At 37.9% G+C, this 21,647-nt stretch overlaps 1 protein-coding gene across 6 annotated transcripts in view; it reads right to left on the reverse strand.

Moving 5' to 3' along the window:
* ADAM32 (ADAM metallopeptidase domain 32) overlaps positions 1-21,647 on the reverse strand; it is a 184,825-nt gene that overhangs the window by 37,298 nt on the left and 125,880 nt on the right. For all 6 annotated transcript variants that reach the window (XR_007151363.1, XM_047854776.1, XM_047854775.1 and 3 more), the window contains 3 exons: positions 7,317-7,422; positions 3,532-3,715; positions 1,013-1,096 (listed from right to left, as the gene is read on the reverse strand). Coding sequence is in view for 5 of the 6 variants with exons in the window: in XM_047854776.1 (XP_047710732.1) it covers positions 1,013-1,096; positions 3,532-3,715; positions 7,317-7,422 (374 nt within the window). In the remaining variant the exon portion in view is untranslated. The remainder of the gene's footprint in view (positions 1-1,012; positions 1,097-3,531; positions 3,716-7,316; positions 7,423-21,647) is intronic.

The raw sequence follows: 21,647 nt of genomic DNA on the forward strand, positions 1-21,647 counted from the left end.
GGAATGGGAGAAGATATGTGCAAATGACATATCAGATAAAGGGTTAGTATTCAAAATCTATAAAGAACTTATCAAACTCAACACCCAAAAACCAAATAATCTAGTGAATAAATGGGCAAAAGACAGTAATAGGCACTTTTCCAAAGAAGGCATCCAGTTGGCAAACAGACACATGAAAAGATGCTCAGCATCACTCATCGGCAAGGAAATACAAACCAAAACCACAATGAGGTACCACCTCACATCTGTCAGAATGACTAACATTAACAACTCAGGAAACAACAGATGTTGGCAAGGATGCAGAGAAAGAGGATCTCTTTTGTTCTGCAAAAGCACTGGGAAAGCAAACTTGTGCAGTCACTCTGGAAAACAGTATGGAGGTTCCTCAAAAAATTAAAAATAGAACTACCCCACAAGCCAGCAATTGCACTACTATGTATTTATCCAATGGATATAGGTGTGCTGTTTTGAAGGGGCATTTACACCCAATGTTTATAGCAGCATTATCGACAATAGCCAAAGTATGGAAAAAGCCCAAATGTCCATCGATAGATGAATGGATAAAGAAAAAGCGGTGAATGTATACAATGGTGTATGTATACTCGGCAATCAAAAAGAATGAAATCTTGTCATTTGCAACTATGTGGATGGAACTGGACGGTATTATGCTAAGTGAAATTAGTCAATCAGAGATAGACAAATATCATATGACTTAGCTCACATGTGAAATTTAAGATACAAAACAGGTGAACATAAGGGAAAGGAAGCAAAAATAATATAAAAATAGTGAGGGGGACAAAACAAGACTCTTAAATATAGAGAACAAACAGAGGCTTGCTGGAAGGGTTTTGGGAGGGGGGATGGGCTAAGGGTATTAAGGAATATACTCCTGAAATCATTGTTGCACTATATGCTAACTTGGATGTAAATTTAAAAATTAGTTAATTAATTAATTTTTTAAAAAGTGTTCAAATAGATGTAATTTGGGGAAACAAATTTTGTGCTTACTTACTCCATGTCCGTTGCACTTTTTTGAACAGACAGATGATTCAGACTTAATTATTCTTGATTCTACACATTCACCATTTACACAGATCTAAAAAAAGAAAAAAAATCTTTTTTCCATGTTAAAGGAGTCCAGCTGCCTTGACATAAAAGTCAGTAATTTTATACCATAAGACCATAAGTGTTCAATGTAATAAATTTCCATCTAAGTATTGCTTTTGCTGTAACCTGCAAATTTTTATGTTGTGTTTTCATTTTCAATTAGTTCAAAATATTTTTCAAATTGTCTTAAAATTTCTCCTTTAGCACATTTAAAAATGTGTTGTTTAATCTCCAAGTATTTTGCAATTTTTCAGATAAATCTAATGTAAATTATGGACTGGGTGATAATGATGTGTCAATGCAAGCTCACCAATTGTATCAAATGTACCACTCCAGTGGGGGATGTTGATAATAGTCTTATGCTTATGTGAGAGCAAGGGAGTATATGGGAACTCTGTACCTTCCTTTCAGTTTTGCTGTGGGCCTAAAACTTCTCTAAAAAATTCGTTTTAGGGGAGTCTGGGTAGCTTAGGCTGTTGATTGTCTGACTTCAACTAAGGGCATGATCTCGTAGTTTGTGGGTTCGAGTCCATATCAGGCTCACTGCTGCCAGTGCAGAGCCCTCTTCAGATCCTCTGTCTCCCTCTCTCTGCCCTTCCCCCACTCATGTTCTCTCTCTCTCTCTCTCTCTCTCTCTCTCTCTCTCTCTCTCTCTCTCCTCTCTCTCAAAAATAAATAAACATTTATTTTTAAAAATTAGCTAAAAAAATAATTCAATGTAGGGAAGTGACAGATACAAATAAGACCAAAAAAAATCATGTTCACATAACCACTTATAATACCCTGAAATCTAACAAAACTATTCCTAAGAGCACAGTTAAAAGAATATGCTGTATTTGTCGCATATATCAAAAGTTTGCATCGAAAGAAAATCATCAGGACATATAGTAAATTTTCCTCAAATATGAATTATTATTAGAATTCTCTAATAAAGTTAATAGGAATTTTTATTAAAATATGCTATACATATCTAAATTATATTATGGAATGTATGAAACATCCAGATATAATCATTCTAAGTTTAAAGTGTATTAATCAGAGGATTAAGGATACATTACCAACTCCAGTATTTACAGCAATATCAACTACCCTAAGATACAGTTTTCTTATCTGAGTACAAATCATACTTTTTCTAAAGCATTGAGATTTGTTTTGAAGTTAAAATGGGATGTAGTAGGTGAAAATGATTTCCTTTTAAACGTTAAAGCACAGTACAACTCTTCAAAAAAATTGTTTTAGGGGTATCTGGGTGGCTCACTCAGTTGAGTGTCTGACGTAAAAAAAAATAGCCTCACAAAACACTTTCTAAATGCAAACAAACTAACAATTCTTTTAAACCTTCACTGTGTTGAGTTTTCTCATTAGTTCTTGGCCTTGATGGTGTGTCTAAAACTCCCTTTGAGTGTAGTATCTATTGCATGCCTGCCTCAGTTGAAACTGAGATGAAGAGTCCTGTTATATTAGGATGCTACTGACAAAAAAAGTTGCCAAGAAGGTTTCATCAATGTGATTTATAACATCATTAAAAACTATCTGGTAAAATGTGTTTTCATACATTAACACTGAGAAGAACTGTCCATGTTATAAAACGTATTCTATTCTTACTAAATTATCGACTGAATAATATCAAATCATTTGTTGACTATGTTTCATTTTTTAGTTGTTTTGGCTCCAAAGCCAAAATATAGCTACTGAGCTCCTTGGTATATACATCCTTTAAGGAGGCATTTAAGGCCTACACTAGATTATCATTCCTCATAAGCAAAGATCTGGCCAGGAATTAAATGAAATGTTCAAGTAAGTTTATTCCTCCTATGTTTTCTCCAGATTTGGGTTAGCCTCAAACATAGTTAATTATAATAATCAATAATAATAGCCAATCTACATTTAGCTCTATGTGCCAGGAATCTCATTTAATCTTTGCAATAACCCCATAGAGTAAATGCTATTACTATCACCACCTTACATCCAGTTGTGGCATCTCAGACTGGTTAGGTTACTTGCAGAATGTCAAAAAATAAGAAGTTTTGAAGAATTGATTCTAAGAAGCCTGATCTAAGTGGTGCTCTTATCTACTGGGCTACGAAGAGACATATATTACTAAGGGGGATTTCTTCTTTCTTCTCTAAGAAGAAAAGTGAATTTCCATGCAATGGGGTACTTAACATAGTCACAAGATAGCTCTCCTCACACTCCAGTTCCAAAACACTTGGGAGTTTCCTTGGTCACAATACCGAAATTCTGAAGAAGATCAAACATTCCTATTGCCCTCTTAATATCTGGAGACAAAATGAAGCTTATTCATTTTCTCCTTATCCAAATATTTAAAGTTACATAGAAATGAACTGAAATTTGATACTTAAATGAAAATATTAAAGAAATTAATAAAACTAGATTTAAAAAAATAGATTTTAAATCATTTACCCTCCCTTCATCACAATGAGAACCATTGGAGACTTTCATTGGATCTTGATTTGCATTAGGCAATCTGTAGTCTATGGTTATACATAAATTATTTCGTACAAAAGCATAAATCACAGCGCCATTTTCTTTGCGAAAAGGAATTCGTGTAGGGTAAGTACAAATTAGTCTCCCACATTGAAGATTCCTGCAAACATAGTAAAATTATATGATTATTACACATTAGGTATTTGTTAGGAATTTGTTAGAAATGCTTCAGATTTTCTTTCTTTGACAAAAAAAAACCCAAAACAAAACCAAGTACAGCTCTCCATTTATGGCAAATGTAACTAGGGAAAATGTAACATTTTAACACTAACATTTAAAGTAAATACTCCAGAGATGCCTGGGTGGCTCAGTTGGCTGAGCGTCTGACTTTGGCTCAGGTCATGATCTCACAGTTCATGAGTTCAAATCCTGTGTTGTGCTCTGTGCTGACAGCCTGGAACCTGCTTTGAGTTCTGTGTCTCCCTCTCTCTCTGTCCCTCCCAATGCACACTCCTTCTCTCTCTCTCTCCCTATCTCTTTCTCTCTCAAAAATGAATAAATATTTTAAAAATTAAAAAGAAAATCACTCTGCAAGCTTATCTTTCAATGCTGCTAATGAAAGGTCTTTTATTCACTGTGAAGAATTATATACTTACTGTCAAATAATCAATTCACTCAAGTATCTCATATCCCTCTGTAGAGGGAAAGAGTGATAAGTTGTTACTCTTAACCTCAAGGACCTTACAGTTTAATACTAAATGTAATATAAATCCCATTAAAAGTGCCACAATAAATTAATTCTCACAGAGATTTAAGATGAGGACCCATTCTAACTTAGCAATTAGGAGAAACTTCATAGAGAAGATGATTCATAAATCTAAGTCAAAGTTTACAAATTAGTAGAATTTCAATAGCCAGAGTAAGGTATTTCTATTTTTTTTTAACATTTATTTATTTTTGAGAGAGAGAGAGAGAGAGAGAGAGAGAGAGAGAGAGAAAGTGAAGGTGGGGGAGGGGCAGAGAGAGAGGGAGACACAGAATCCAAAGCAGGCTCCAGGTTCTGAGCTGTCAGCACAGAGCCCAGTGCTGGGCTTGAACTCATGAACCGTGAGTTCATGACCTGAGCTGAAGTCGGACGCTTAACCAATTGAGCCACCCAGGCACCCCAGAGTAAGGTATTTCCAAACAAAATTAACAGCATAACCAACCAAGGAAACAAAACTATGTGGTGTGTTTACCAGTGTACAAATTCAGTAAGCACAAGGGCCATGTATGCTTGCTAATGAGTATCTAGTTCAGTGTCCAGCACATAGCAGATTCTTTTAAAATGTACATTTTTTAATGTTTATTTGTTTTTGAGAGAGAGAGACAGAGTGTAAGTGGGGGGAGGGGCAGAGAGAGAGGGAGACACAGAATCCAAAGCAGGCTCCAGGCTCTCAGATGTCATCACAGAGCCTGGCATAGGGCTCAGGCTCACCAACCATGAGATTGTGACCTGAGCCAAAGTCTGACACTTAAGCGACGGAGCCACCCAGTCACCCCACACAGTAGGTTCTTAATAAATGTTTAAAACAAATTAATGACCAAAATATCAAAAATCTTGCTTTTCAAATGCAGGGGAAATTTAATTTCATTTTATGGACACTGGGCAGTCTTCAGCTTGGGCAAACAATCAAGTGAGTGAGGATAATATTTTTATAAAGAAAAATGAGCAGGTTCAAAGAAGAAAAGTGCAGGGAGGAGGGGAAGATGGCGGCGTAGGAGGACGCTGGGCTCACCGCGCGTCTGGCTGATCACTTAGATTCCACCTACACCTGCCTAAATAACCCAGAAAACCGCCAGAGGATTAGCAGAACAGAGTCGCCAGAGCCAAGCGCAGTCGAGAGGCCCACGGAAGAGGGTAGGAAGGCCGGCGAGGCGGTGCGCGCTCCACAGACTGGCGGGAGGTAGCCGGGGTGGAGGGGCGGCTCGCCGGCCAAGCAGAGCCCCCGAGTCTGGCTGGCAAAAGCGGAGGGGCCTGACGGACTGTGTTCCGACAGCAAGCACGACTTAGTGTCTGGGAGGTCATAAGTTAACAGCTCTGCTCAGAAAGTGGGAAGGCTGGAGGACAAAGGGAGGGAGAGCTGCTGAGCCCCCGGACGACAGAGCTCAGTTTGGTGGGGAACAAAGGCGCTCGCCAGAGCCATCTCCCCCGCCCATCCCCCAGCCAAAATCCCAAAGGGAACCGGTTCCTGCCGGGGGAAATTGCTCGCTCCGCGCAAACACCCAACTCTGTGCTTCTGCTGAGCCAAACCTCCGGCAGCGGATCTGACTCCCTCCTGCTGCCACAGGGCCCTCCTGAAGTGGATCACCTAAGGAGAAGTGAGCTAAGCCTGCCCCTCCTGCCCCCGTGCACCTTGCCTACCCACCCCAGCTAATACGCCAGATCCCCAGCATCACAAGCCTGGCAGTGTGCAGGTAGCCCAGACGGGCCACGCCACCCCACAGTGAATCCCGCCCCTAGGAGAGGGGAAGAGAAGGCACACACCAGTCTGACTGTGGCCCCAGCTGTGGGCTGGGGGCAGACATCAGGTCAGACTGTGGCCCCGCCCACCAACTCCAGTTATACACCACAGCACAGGGGAAGTGCCCTGCAGGTCCTCACCACACCAGGCACTATCCAAAATGACCAAGCGGAAGAATTCCCCTCAGAAGAATCTCCAGGAAATAACAACAGCTAATGAGCTGATCAAAAAGGACTTAAATAACATAACAGAAAGTGAATTTAGAATAATAGTCATAAAATTAATCGCTGGGCTTGAAAACAGTATACAGGACAGCAGAGAATCTCTTGCTACAGAGATCATGGGACTAAGGAACAGTCACGAGGAGCTGAAAAACGCTTTAAATGAAATGCAAAACAAAATGGAAACCACCACGGCTCGGCTTGAAGAGGCAGAGGAGAGAATAGGTGAGCTAGAAGATAAAGTTATGGAAAAAGAGGAAGCTGAGAAAAAGAGAGATAAAAAAATCCAGGAGTATGAGGGGAAAATTAGAGAATTAAGTGATACACTAAAAAGAAATAATATACGCATAATTGGTATCCCAGAGGAGGAAGAGAGAGGGAAAGGTGCTGAAGGGGTACTTGAAGAAATTATGGCTGAGAACTTCCCTGAACTGGGGAAGGAAAAAGGCATTGAAATCCAAGAGGCACAGAGAACTCCCTTCAGACATAACTTGAATCGATCTTCTGCACAACGTATCATAGTGAAACTGGCAAAATACAAGGATAAAGAGAAAATTCTGAAAGCAGCAAGGGGTAAACCTGCCCTCACATATAAAGGGAGACCTATAAGACTCGTGACTGATCTCTCTTTTGAAACTTGGCAGGCCAGAAAGAATTGGCACGAGATTTTCAGTGTGCTAGATAGAAAAAATATGCAGCCGAGAATCCTTTATCCAGCAAGTCTGTCATTTAGAATAGAAGGAGAGATAAAGGTCTTCCCAAACAAACAAAGAAGAAAAGTGCAATGGATATTATTACTTTCAATCTTGGATTGAATTTAGAAGTCTAATGATCACCCACATATAGATGTTTAAAATTAGATAGAAATTTAGCCTATAACACAAGAAAGATGTCAGGGCTACAGATTTTTATTTAAAATTCACTCCCTTACACATGTGATACTTGAAACCACTGGAATGAATGAAATATAGAGAGAAAAACTAAAAAAAATCTTATAGAACATAAGAAAAGTATCTTTAATATTCCCATGGCATACCTCCATGAACAGGATTGAAATTTGCCTCTTATTTTACCACAGTTCCCAAACCTATCAGCGTGAGACTGTATTTCTTCATAGCAGGCAAATGGTGCATTTTTTGAACCTGTCAGAGTTAGAAATATATTTGGATTAAAACTCCCTTCTTCATCTTAGTTCATTCTCTCTTACATATTTACTTTGCCTTCTAATATTAGCATCTAATTCAAAAGTTTTCCTAGTGAGATTGTTTAATAAAAGAGAATTAAAGTGAAAAGTAGTGCTCATAATTATTTCCCCTTTTGTTTCATTTTCAATTATTTGCATCACAAAAGATATCATCAGGGGATAGGAGAGTTACAGAAGTGTAAACCATAAGAGTGCTCTATGAAAAAGGCAATAGAGAGAGAATGCAAGAAAACGATACTCATTTTCCTAGTTTGTGAGTAGGAACATATAAAAAGCCAGGTCTATTACAAAATCTCATTGAAGAAACCTAATTGTACTTTCAGAAAGTCTAAAATGAAAGGAGCAAAGCTGCCAACCTATTACCTACCTTTTCCCTTCATTACTGTATTTAGTTTTCATCACTGTGTAAAATATTACCAAAATCTTGGCAATTTAAAACAACACCCATTTATATTACACAAGTGAGGTCACTCTCTGCTCAAGAGTCTCATAAGGCTAAATAATGTTACTGGCTGGGGCTGCAGTCTCATCAGAGGCTGAAGTCCTCTTCTGAGCTCATTGGTTGTTGGTAGAATTCAGGGGGTTTTTTTGTAGCCATAGCTTCATTTGCTTACCATCTGGCAGGGATTGCTCTTGGCTCCTAGAACTCCCCTCACATCCTAGTCACATGGCCCTCTCACAACGTGACAGGTTGTTTCTTCCAAGCCAGCAAGAGAATCTCTCTGACATCTCCCATCTTTTAAAGGGCGCACATGATTAGGTCAGGCTCACTCAGAATGATCTTCCTTTTTGCTTAACTCAAAGTTCACTAATTATGGACCTTAATTACATCTTCAAAATTCCTTCATCTTTACTATTAACTATAATCACAGGATTGACATTCCATCACATATTCACTGGTTCTACCCCAACTCAAAGGAAGGGGATTAATCCAAGGCCTGAACGCTAGCAGAGTCTTGAATTTGCATGAAATCACAAAAGACCCTAAATCACAAAGCAGTCCTGCAAAAGAATAGCAAAGCTGGAGGCATCACATTTCTGGACTTTGACTTATATTACAAAGCTGTAGTTACCAGAACAGTATGGTAATGGCAAATATAAGTTTAAAAAAAGGCACATAGATCAATGGAACAGAATATAGAACCCAAAAATGAACCCACAATTGTATGGTCAATTAATCATCAAGAAAGAAAGAAAGAATATCCAATGGAAAAAAGACAGTTTCCTCAACAAATGGTGTTGGGAAAACTGGACAGCAACATGCAGATGAATGAAACTAGACCACTTACTTACACCATACACAAAAGTAAATTCAAAACGGATTAAAGACCTAAATGTTGACAATGGCCATAGCAACTTCTTTCCAGATATGTCTCCTGAGGGAAAGGAAACAATGCAAGAATAAACTATTGGGGCTACATCAAAATAAAGTGTCTGCACAGTGAAGGAAACAATCAACAAAACTAAAAGGCAACTTACGGAACAGGAGAAGATATTTGCAAATGGCATATCTGACAATGGGTTAGTATCCAAAATCTATAAAGAACTTATCAAACTCAACAACCAAAAAACAAATAATCCAGTTAAGAAATGGGAAGAAGACTTGAAGAGACATTTTTTGCAAAGAGGACATCCAGATAGCTAACAGACACATGAAAAGATGTTCAACATCAATCATCAGGGAAATACAAACCAAAACCATGATGAGATACCATCTCACACCTTTCATAATGGCTAAAAATAACAACACAGGAAATAACAGGTGTTGTTGAGATGTGGAGAAAGAGGAACCCTCTTGCACTGTTGTTGGGAACACAAACTGGTGGACTCACTGTGGAAAACAGTATGAAGGTTTCTCAAAAAGTTAAAAATAGAAGTACTTTATGATTCAGCAATTGTAGTAGGTATTTACCCAAGGAATACAAAAATACTATTTTGAAAGGATACAAGCACCCTGATGGTTATAACAGTATTATCTACACTAGCCAAATTATGAAAACAGCCCAAGTGTCCATCAATTGATGAATGGATACAGTAGTGTATATACATATATATATGTATATGTATGTATATATGTATATGTATGTATACATATACATATATATGTATACACACACACACACACACACACACACACACACACACACACACACACAATGGAATATTACTCAGCCATAAAAAAGAATGAAATCTTGTCACTTTCAATGACGTGGATGAAACTAGAGAATATTATGCTAAGTGAAATAAGTCAGTGAATGACAAATACCATATGATTTCACTCATATGCATAATTGAAGAAAGAAAACAAATGAGCAAAGGGGAAAAGGAGAGAGGCAGGCAAACCAAGAAACAGACTATTAACTATGGAGAACAAACTGATGGTTACCAGAGGACAGGCAGTTAGGGAGTGGGTGGGTTAAATGGGTGATAGGTGATAAGGAGTACACTTGTTGCAATGAGCACTGGGTGTTGTACAGAATTGTTGAATCACTATATTGGAATTATATATCAGGAACAGTCTATTCCCTGAACTACTATTACCCTGTATGTTAATTAACTAGAATTTAAATTAAAACTTTAAGAAAAAAAATTCTGCCTAGCACAGTTACCTTCTCTAAAATGAAGCTTGCTAAGCCCAGCTGCCTCATCTATAAAAGTAAACAGTATCTACCTCAATAGATTATTATGAGAGTTAACATGATGTTTATTTAGCCACTGTGAATTCCCATCTAATCCTTTTCCATTTTCTTTTAGGATCAAGAGGATTTCTCTTGTTTACCTGCTCCTTTCATTAACTACATCTTCCCCAACATTCTTTTTCTTTCTTTACCATTTCCTAATTCTCTTTTCACCAGTTTTAAACATTGGTCCATCAAAGGTGATTGTATAGTACCATTAGGACAGACAATGTTATTTCTAAGTATTCACAATGTCTAATCAGTTCACTTGTAAATCTGAAATACCAGGTCAAGAATGCCAATTCAGGACTTGTTAAACACCAAGATATTACCCAGGACAAGTCAGAAATTGGATAATTCAATCCAGTTTGGAGATATAATATAAAAATTATGTTTAGTCACAGAATACAGACAGTTCCCGACTCACATTTCAACTTAACATTTTTTAAAAATTTATGATGGTGCAAAAACAATATGCATTCAGTAGAATCTGTACTTCAGAATTTAAATTTTAATCTTTTCCTGGGCTAAGTGGTATGATACTCACTTGTGATGCTGGGCAGCAGCAGCAAGCCACAATTCCAAGTCAGCCTCATGATCATAAGCATAAACAACCAATATACTTACAACCATTCTGTATGCATATAACCATTCTGTTTTTCACTTTTCATATAGTATCCAAAAAATTACATGAGATATTCAATACTTTGTTACAAAATAAGCTTTGTGTTAGATGATTTTGCCCTATTGTAGGCTAATGTAAGGGTTCTTTCTGAGCACTTTTAAGGTAGGCTCATCATAGCCTAGGCTCTGATGTTCAGTAGGTTAAGTGTATTAAATGTATGGTTTATCAAGATGTAACCCCATCATAAGTTGAGAAAGATCCGTAGTCAAATGAATTCTCTTAAAACTAATGTTCTTCAACTAGCCTATTTTTTATTAGTCCATCTTTTGTGAAGATACCAATGAGCTTTATATTAATTTCTCTCCTGAATACCGTCTTTCATCAGTGTTAGAGACTTTCTCTCAGACCAGTCTGTGTTTTCCAGAGTAAGATGGAAACACTAAAAGGGCAACACTTTGCAAATGTGAAGTCACATGTCAAAATGTTACCTCATATCCAGTATAGCAACCAAATCTACTAAAAGAATCTGTCCTTCCATAGTCCAAATAGTGTATTTAGATTGCCTATACACTATTATAAAATGCTATGGGATACAATTAAATAGTAAATACACTGGCATAGATATTTGTGCATGGCTGGTACTAGGGCAATAGATATAAGTATTGGAAAATTATTGCAAAAAATTTAGGCAATCCTCATATATAGCATTGAGCATTAGGAATATTTAGGCTATACTCCTTGACTGCTATTAGAGACTACTGGCTTATGTTTCCAGTTAGATGGAATAAAAGGCTACCTCCTCTCAACTAGAATAAAGGGAGCCAATGAAATGTTAGCTAAAATTTTAGCTTTCATAACCTGACATCTAACTCAACTTCATCTTCGGTTCAACATACTCTGATTTACCCCTAGACTTCCTTATTTCAGTTTTTAGGACAATTAGTCAACCAGATGTTCAGGCCAAAATAAGAATCTTCCTTGATTTCTTTTTTCCCCTTACTGCCTGCCTCTACCACCTAATCCAAGTCTTACTGACACTATCTCCTAAATATAGCCAGAGTATGATTACTTCTTACCTTCTCACTGGCTACAACTCTAGTTGAGCTATCATCAATTCTCTTCTAATATTCTACAACAGCCTTCTAAGTGATTCCCTAAAATAGTGCATTCTCCATACCATAAATCAGTCATTAAAAAATAAATAAATAAAAATCATATATTAGTCTCCTACTTAAATATCTCTAAGGGGTTCATACTACCCCAAGGATAAAATCCAATTTTCTTGCCACGGTCTTTACTCAGTTTGGTTTACTACACTTCAGCAACACTGCTCTTCTTTTTATGTCTATTGCCTGATCCCATCACTGGACTATAACCTCCATCTGGACTATAACCTCCAATATACATCTTTTTTTTTTGTCTTGTCCATCACTGGGTTTCCAGTGCTAGAAGGGTAGTGCCATACCCAATTAAAGTTTTATATAAATACTTATTCAATGAATGAAAAAATCAACACCTTGGATAACTATATCCCATAATCGTTCTTCCTTATGGAGTTTGACATCCAAAATCAAGACCTCCAATACGAACCATACCTACTCTCTTTGAGGCAATACATATTTTTTTGAAAGTTTATTTATTTATTTTGACAGAAAGAGAGCGTGAAAAGGGGAAGGGCAGAGAGATAGGAAGAGAGAGAATCCCAAGCAGGTTCCACGTTACAAGTGCAGAGCCCAGTGTGGGGCTTGATCCCATGAACTGTCAGATCATAACCTGAGACGAAACTGAGAGTCAGATGCTCAACCAACTGAGCCACCCAGGTGCCCCAAAGCAATAGAGATTTTCAAAGACTAATGTTTGAAACAAACTTCTTAGTAATCTCTTCTAAATTATATTTCCAATGTCACCTCACTAATTTCATTATATTTTCTTTTTTGTGATCCCCTATTTTTATTAAAAGAGGCCATATCAATGCTACATTTTTCAAAGAATTTGCAGATAGAACCAATTTAAACTTTCCACAAATGATGAGAGGAGAGAGTAGAAATCTTTTCTTCATGGCTTCTAAAACAGTCTTAAGAGAAATTTAAGATAAATAAGTCTTACTCATAGAATCTGAAGCCCCTTGACCTACAATGCTTTTCCACCTTTAATAAACCATAGAGTACTGCTGTACACCAACTGAAATGATGGAAAAATAACCACTTCTAACAAGTCCAGAAAATCCATAAAAATTATGAGACAAGAACAGGCAGATTAAATATTATTTATTACACTGGCATTAAAGGAAGAAATATAAGTAGTTTATCTCCCTTTCTCTTGTTTTCATATATGATTACACTCCAGCTTCATTTCTCCATTTCTTTGAGGCCCACCTTTCTCCACATGGTCAAAAGCATAGCTGTCAAAAACTCTAGAGCTATACATATGATATTTTGAGTACTTAGAGGGAAAATTCTCTTGTTCAATGGCCCAAAATTCCAGAGAAGAGACTCAGGACTTCCCAATCTCCCTTAACATGAGTCAGATGCTCACCTTAACACAGACCAATTGTAGCAAGGTTGGAGAGTACTGCAATTGGACCAGATCTGGTTAGGTACCCACTACAGTATAAACAAATATGAATAAATGTATTATTAGACCATACTATATTAATAGGATATTTTCCACAGTAGTCATGTGAATATTGGACAGCTCCTAGAAAATGGTACTAAGAAAATCCTACCTGAGATCTCTACAGGTAGGGATGAAGCTAGGAGTTTACTGTGAAATCTTACTTATTATCATCAATAAAACAGTTGATGATATTCAAATCCATACTGATCTCTGCCTTCTGTATATAAACTTCAGCACTCCAGACAAACATGACTAGTACAAAGAGTATCATGCTACCATAACTTATAATGACTAATGCTGAGCTAAAGAGAGAGGAAAGATAGCATAGAAACTGGCATTTCCACCCAATATCCATTCCTTCTTTTTTCCACTAGTGACAGAAGTTTCTTATTAATAGCAGGGCAACAGAAACCAAGCTAAAGAAAACATTTCTCAGACTCTCTTGCAACGAGATGTGGTTATGTGACTAGATTCTGGCCAGAGGAAAAGCAGTAGATATTATATATCCAAAACATCAAGTTAATATCAGTAAGTAGAAGCTAAGTACACTCTCATTTCCTCTTTCCTTGATTCCATGGACTTGTATGAAGATTTTGTGCTGGGAAACCACCTTCTACCAGAGACACAAGGGATTGCTAAGCAAGAATAAAGACCATTACAGCAAATGGAAAATGTCATTACAGCAAAGTTGCTGAAATGCCTCTGATAACATGCCTACCTCTAGAATATTATATGAGATAAATAAAGCTCTTTGAACCACTATATATGTATAATAACAATTTACTTTATTTTTTAACCAATGAAGGGGATTGCCACTGTGGTAAGCCAAAAATTTTAGGAATGGGTGTCTCATACCACACCAGATGCCACAGTTCACTAATAACAAGAATATAATAAGTTCCAAACTGAGCCAGGGTTCAGAGGACCAGTGGGAGATCACGTAGCCATCTCAACCTATGTAAATACATTTTGGGAATTGGTGAATTTGGAATACTGAATTAAATGAGATCACTATTAACATAAGTGATCTTACAGATACTTTATAAGCAATCCATTACCATTCATGAGATCACACACACTAAGCTCAACTGAATAACCACTTTGAATACCTGCAACTTCCATTATATAATTCTTGAAACTTCCTAATGATATTCTCACTTTTATAGACTCTACAATAGCACAATTTGTTTCTAAGATACTCCATTTTACCTCAGATAAATGCACAAGTACTATCTTCCAATAGCCACCATTCCTATATTCCTTGTATCTATCATACCAACACATTTACCACTTACAAAGAACTTTTCTAGGGGGCAAGACAGTGGGGTATCATCTATACTGAAAATGTGTGATAGATTTTGAGTCTGGGAGTTTGGGACCAAATGTTAATGAAATGAGTGGGCTCCCTTTGGATACTAACATTCACAGAATAATTTATGGTAAGGAATTTCTGAGGCCTTGATTTCTCTTATTAAGATAATCCTATACATTTTACCAAGAAATGAACTAGAAGATCTACTAAGCTAAGGATACACATTTATTTCTCTTCCACTTAAAAAATTCTACTGATGAGAGGAGTTAAGATGGTGGAGGAGTAGGGGGACACTAAGCTTGGCTCGTCCCTTGAACACTGTTAAATACATATCAAATCATTCTGAAAACCTATGAAATTGATCAGAGGGCTTAAAGAACAAACTGCACATCTACAGGTAGAAAAATGGCCTTATGGAAGGTAGGAGCTATAGAGAATTAATTTGGGGGAGAAAAGGACTGCAGGTGCCACAGAGGGAAGGAAATCATGAACATGAGAGAGTAGCAAGAGAAAGAGAGAGACAAAGAGTAAAAGCACGTGTGGGGGACTGCACAAGAAAAACTCTTCCCTAAAACCACTGAAGAGGAGAAAGGAGAGGGAATGACCACAGAAAGCTTTAATAAGTAGTGGAGCACAAAGTCTTAAGTTTTAGAAGTCCATGCAATGCCAGGGCCGTGCCTGGTGGGCTTAACGGTACTCAGTACTCGGAGGGCAAGGAGGCCAGAGACTGGCAAATGGGATGCATGGTCTGAGGATCCCGTGGGTCACAAAGGGAAAAACAGTTCCCTTTCTGGGAATGCATTTTGGAGTGGTGGCACAGCCTCTCTGGGGACAAAAGAACTGGTGGACCCAACATGCTACAATGTTCACTAGCATACGAACAAAGACACCAACTTAGGGCAAAAAACTTTGGTGCCAGGTGTTTGCTGTGCTCTACCATAAATTCCGAACCACTGTGCAGTCCACTGACCATTTTCTGGGATGAACTGGAGGCAGCCACAGCGTGGCAAAACACTCCCCAGTGTATCAGTGCAGGACCACATCATGCAGATACCTAAAATTTGGAGGTTTGAAATCCAGCCATGCCCCTGAGACAAAACACAGGAATACTATGCTGCCTAGCAGCCAGACACTTCAAACACAGAGACCTAATGAAGGCAGGGATTTGATGGAAGCTGGGGGAAAAGGAGACGTGAATGTTTGCTCTTCTGTGAGAGCTTCCTGAAGAGAGAAGAGTAGCACCATTTCCTCCCACCCATAAGCACTGAACCACTTCACTGAGCAACACAACACCATCCAGTGGAGGCTGGAGCTGCTTACACCAAGCCACACCCAACTGAGCCCTGCAGGTGCATCTCCACTAGGGCAAGTCCACCTGACAGTGTAGCAGGCACCTCTCCCAGAACACCAGCATAAACCAAGTCTACTGATTATAGAGTAATGCAGAGCATCAGATCTAGGGGAAATAGGATCTATCCTCTTATTTTGGATCTAACTTCTTTTAACAAGAAGACCAACATACACCTAGCTAAAACTTGACAAACAGTGAACAAAGCACAAACACCTCCACTGCAGGCAAGGAGAAACTCTGCAGAGGACTGATATGAGGAAAGGAGAAGCCAAAACACAATAGCAGAGTGTACACTCTGAAACACCTCCTGAAGTACCAGGCTCAAGGCAGTAAAGGCCCTTTTTATCTATCTATCTATCTATCTATCTATCTATCTATCTATCTATCTTTTCCTAATAAAGACATTACTATCAGGGGGAGGAATATAAGTGGCTTTTCTAAAAATCACACACACACACACACACACACACACACACACAACACACACACACACAAAACAGTGATTTAGACAAAATGACAATATGTAGGAATTCACCCCCAAATAAAGAGTAGGAAGAAGTAGTAATGGCCAGGGAGTTAATCAATACAGATATAAAATGCCTGAACCAGAAATTAAAACAACAATTACAAGGATAATAGATGGGCTTGAGAAAAGCATAGAAGGCGTTAGAGAATCCCTTACTGCCGGGATAAAGGAACTAAAAACTAGTCAGGCTGAAATTTAAAAAATTCTCTGAGATACAGGGTTGACTAGACACAATGACAACTAGGATGGGTGAATCAGAGCTATGAATCAGTGATAGAGAAGATAAAATTATGGAAAATAATGAAGCTGAAAAGAGGGAAAGAAAAATAATGGATCATGAATAGAGACTAAGGGAATTCAGTGACTCTGTAAAGCATGATAACATTTGTATCATAAGAGTCCCAGAAGAAGGAGAGAGGGGAAAAAGGTGCATAAATTTATTGAGCAAACTAGAGCAGAAAACTTCCCTAATCTGGAGGATACAAATATCCAAATTCAGGAGACACAGAGAATTCCCATCAAAATAAAAAAAAAGTAGGCCAACATCAAGACATACTATAGTTAAATTTGCAAAATACAAAGATAAGGAAAGAATCCTGAAAACAACAAGGGAAAAGAAATCCCTAAACTATAAGAGAAGACAAATCAGGTTAGCAGCAGATCTCTCCACAGAAACTTGGCAGCCAGAAGGGACTGTGATGACATATTCAACATGCTGAATGGGATAAATATGCATCCAAGAATATCCAGCAAGATCATCATTCAGAATAGGAGAGATAAAAAGCTTCACAGACAAACAAAAACTAAAGGAGTTCATGACCACTAAACTAGCCCTGCAAGAAATGTTAAAGGAGACTCTTGAGTAGGGGGAAAGGACCAAAAGCAACAAAGACTAGAAAGGAACAGAGAACATCACCAGAAACACCAACTTTATAGGTAACACAAAGGCACTAAATTCATACCTATCAATTATTACTCTGAACGTAAATGGACAAACTGATCCAATCAAAAGACATAGGGTAACTGAATGGGTTAGAAAACAAGACCCATCTATACATTGCCTACAAGAGACTCATTTTATACCTAGAGTCACCTGAAGATTGAAAGTGAGGGGATGGAGAACCCTCTATCATGCTACTGGACATCAAAAGGGGACTTTAACACCCCACTTACAACAATGGATATATTATCTAAGCAGGAAATCAACAAGGAAACAATGGCTTTGAAAGACACACTGGAACAGATGGACTTAACAGATATATTCAGAACATTTCATCCTAAAGCAGCAGAATAGACATTCTTTTTAAATATACATGAGACATTCTCCAGAGGAGATCACATACTGAGTCACAAATCAGGCCTCAACAAGCACAGAAAGTTTTTGATCATGACATGCATATTGTCAGATCACAATGTTATGAAACATGAAGTCAACCACAAGGAAAAAAAGCCCTTAAATACATGGAGGTTAAGGAACATTCACCTAAATAATGAATAGATTAACAAGGAAATTAAAGAAGAAATTTTAAAAATGCATGAAAGCAAATGGAAATGAAAACACAACAGTCCAAAACCTTTGAGAGGCAGCAAAGGTGGTCCTTAGAGGGAAGTACATTGCAATACAGGCCTACCTCAGAAATGTCTCAAATACTCAGCATAACCTTACATCTAAAGGAGCTAGAGAAAGAACAGCAAATAAAGCCTAAAGCCAGCAGAAGAAGGGAAATAATAAAGATTACAGCAGATATAAACATCATAGAAACACACACACACACACACACACACACACACACACACACACACACAAAACAGGACAACTGAAAAACAAAATTAAGAGCTGGTTCTTTGAAAGAATAAACAAAATTGATAAACCCCTAACCAGATTTCTCAAAAAGAAAGAGAAAGTACCCAAAAAAAAATCATGAATGTAAGAGAGATCACAACTGACACCAGAGAAATACAAACTTATAATACAATACTATGAAAAATCATATGCCAACAAACTGAACAATCTTGAAGAAATATATAAATTCCTAAAAACATGAAAACTACAAGAACTGCAACAGAAAGAAATAGAAAACTTGAAAAGACCCATAACCAGCAAATAAACTGAATCAGTAATAAAAATCTCCCAACAAAAAAAAAAGACCAGGGCCAGATGGTTTCCCAGGGGAATTCTACCAGATACTTATTTTATTTCATTTTATTTTTTTACTTTTACTTTCATTTTTTATTATATGTAATTTATTGTCAAATTAGTTTCCATACAACACCCAGTGCTCATCCCAAAAGATGCCCTCTTCAATGTCCATCACCTACCCTCCCCTCCCTCCTACCCCCCATCAACCCTCAGTTTGTTCTCAGTTTTTAACAGTCTCTTATGCTTTGGCTCTCTCCCACTCTAACCTCTTTTTTTTCTTTTTTTTCCTTCCCCTCCCCCATGAGTTTCTGTTAAGTTTCTCAGGATCCACATAAGAGTGAAAACATATGGTAGCTGTCTTTCTCTGTATGGCTTATTTCACTTAGCATAACACTCTCCAGTTCCATCCACGTTGCTACAAAGGGCCATATTTCATTCTTTATCATTGCCACGTAGTACTCCATTGTGTATATAAACCACAATTTCTTTATGCATTCATCAGTTGATGGACATTTAGGCTTTTTCCACAATTTGGCTATTGTTGAGAGTGCTGCTATAAACATTGGGGTACAAGTGCCCCTATGCATCAGTACTCCTGTATCCCCTGGTCTACCAGATATTTAAATTTTTTTAACATTTATTTATTTTTGAGACAGAGAGAGACAGAGCATGAGCAGGGGATGAGAGAGAAAGAGGGAGACACAGAATCTGAAACAGGCTCCAGGCTCTGAGCTGTCAGCACAGAGCCCGACGCGGGGCTGGAACTCACGGACCGCGCAAGATCATGACGTGAGCCGAAGTCAGACGCCCAACCCACTGAGCCCAGGCGCCCCTCTACCAGATATTTAAAGAAGATGTAATACCTATCCATCTCAAACTATTCCAAAAAAAATAGAAATGTAAGGAAAATTTCCATTCTAGGAAGCCACCATTAACTTGATTCCAAAACCAGACAAAGACCCCACTAAAAAGGAGAATTATAGGCCAATATCCCTGATGAACATAGATGCAAAAATTCTCAGAGACTAGCAAATCAAATCTAACAGTACATTAACAGAAATTCACTACAATCAAATGGTACTTATTCCTGGTAGTTCAATATTCACAATCAAATCAACCACATTAATAAAAGAAAGGATAAGAACCATACAATTCTCAAAAGATTCAGAAAAAGCATTAGACAAAATACAACATCCATTCTTGACAAAAACCCTCAACAATGTAGGAATATATGGAACATACCTCAACATTTTAAAGGACATATATGAAAGACCCACAGCTAATATCATCCTCAATGGAGGAAAAAAATGAGAGCTTTTCCCCTACAGTCAGGAACAGGACAGGGATGTCCACTCTCACCATTAATATTTAACATAGTACTAGAAGTCTTAGCCTTGGCAATTAGACAACAAAAAGAAATAAAAGACATCAAATTACCAAGGAAGAAGTCAAACTTTCACTATTTGCAGATGATCTGATACTCTATGTAGAAAACCCAAGGGGCACCTGGGTGGTCAAGTCAGTTAAGCAACCAACTTCGGCTCAGGTCATGATCTCGCAGTTCGTGAGTTTGAGCCCTGCATCAGGCTCTCTGCTGACAGCTGAGAGCCTGCTTCAAATTCTGTGTTTCACTCTTTCTCTGCCCCTCCCTTGCTGTTCTCTCTCTCAAAAACAAACATTAAGGGGCGCCTGGGTGGCGCAGTTGGTTAAGCGTCCGACTTCAGCCAGGTCACGATCTCGCGGTCCGTGAGTTCGAGCCCCGCGTCGGGCTCTGGGCTGATGGCTCAGAGCCTGGAGCCTGTTTCCGATTCTGTGTCTCCCTCTCTCTCTGCCCCTCCCCCGTTCATGCTCTGTCTCTCTCTGTCCCAAAAATAAATAAACGTTGAAAAAATAAATAAATAAATAAATAAAAAACATACATTAACAACTTTTGTAATTAAAAAAAAAAACACCCAAAGACTCCACCAAAAAATTTCTAGAACTAATACATGAATTTACCAAAGTTCTAGGATATAAAATCAACGTGCAGAAATCTGTTGCATTGCTATACACCAATAATGAAGTAGTAGAAAGAGAAATCAAGGAGTTGATTCCATTTACAATCAATCGCACCAAAATCAATAAGATACCTAAGAATAAACCTAACCAAAGAGATAAAAGATCTGTACTGTGAAAACTATAAAACACTTATGAAAGAAACTGAAGAGGACATAAAGAAATAAAAAAAAACAAAACCATGTTCATGGATTGGAAGAACAATTATTGTTACAATGTCTCTAATACCAAAAACAACCTACACATTTAATGCAATCCCTATCAAAACACCCCAGAATTTTTTACAGTTAAAACAAACAATCCTAACATTTATATGGTTCCACAAAAGACCCTGAATAGCTGAAGCAATCCTGAAAAAGAAAAGCAAAGCTGGAGGCATCACGATTCTAGATTCTAAGCTATATTACAAAGCTGTAGTCATCAAGACATCTGGCAAAATACAGACATGTAGATTAATGGAACAGAACAGAAAAACCAGAAATTGACCCACAACTATATGGTCAACTAATCTTCAACAAAACAGGAAAGAATATTCAATGGAAAAAAGACATTCTCTTCAGATGGTGTTAGGAAAACTGGACAGTGACATGCAGAAGAATGAAACTAGACCACTTTCTTACACCATACACAAAAATAAACTCAAAATGGGTTTAAGTACTAAATGTGAGATAGGAACCCATTAAAATACAAGACTAGAACATAGGCAGCAACCTCTATGACATCAGCAATAGCAACTTCTTACTAGGCATGTTGCTGGAGGCAAGGGAAACAAAAGCGAAAACGAACTACTAGGACTTCACCAAGATAAAAACCTTCTGCACAATGAAGGAAATAATCAACAAAACTAAAAGGCAACCACC

Source organism: Prionailurus viverrinus, chromosome B1 (genome assembly GCF_022837055.1).
Source record: "Prionailurus viverrinus isolate Anna chromosome B1, UM_Priviv_1.0, whole genome shotgun sequence".
Lineage (NCBI taxonomy): Eukaryota > Metazoa > Chordata > Mammalia > Carnivora > Felidae > Prionailurus > Prionailurus viverrinus.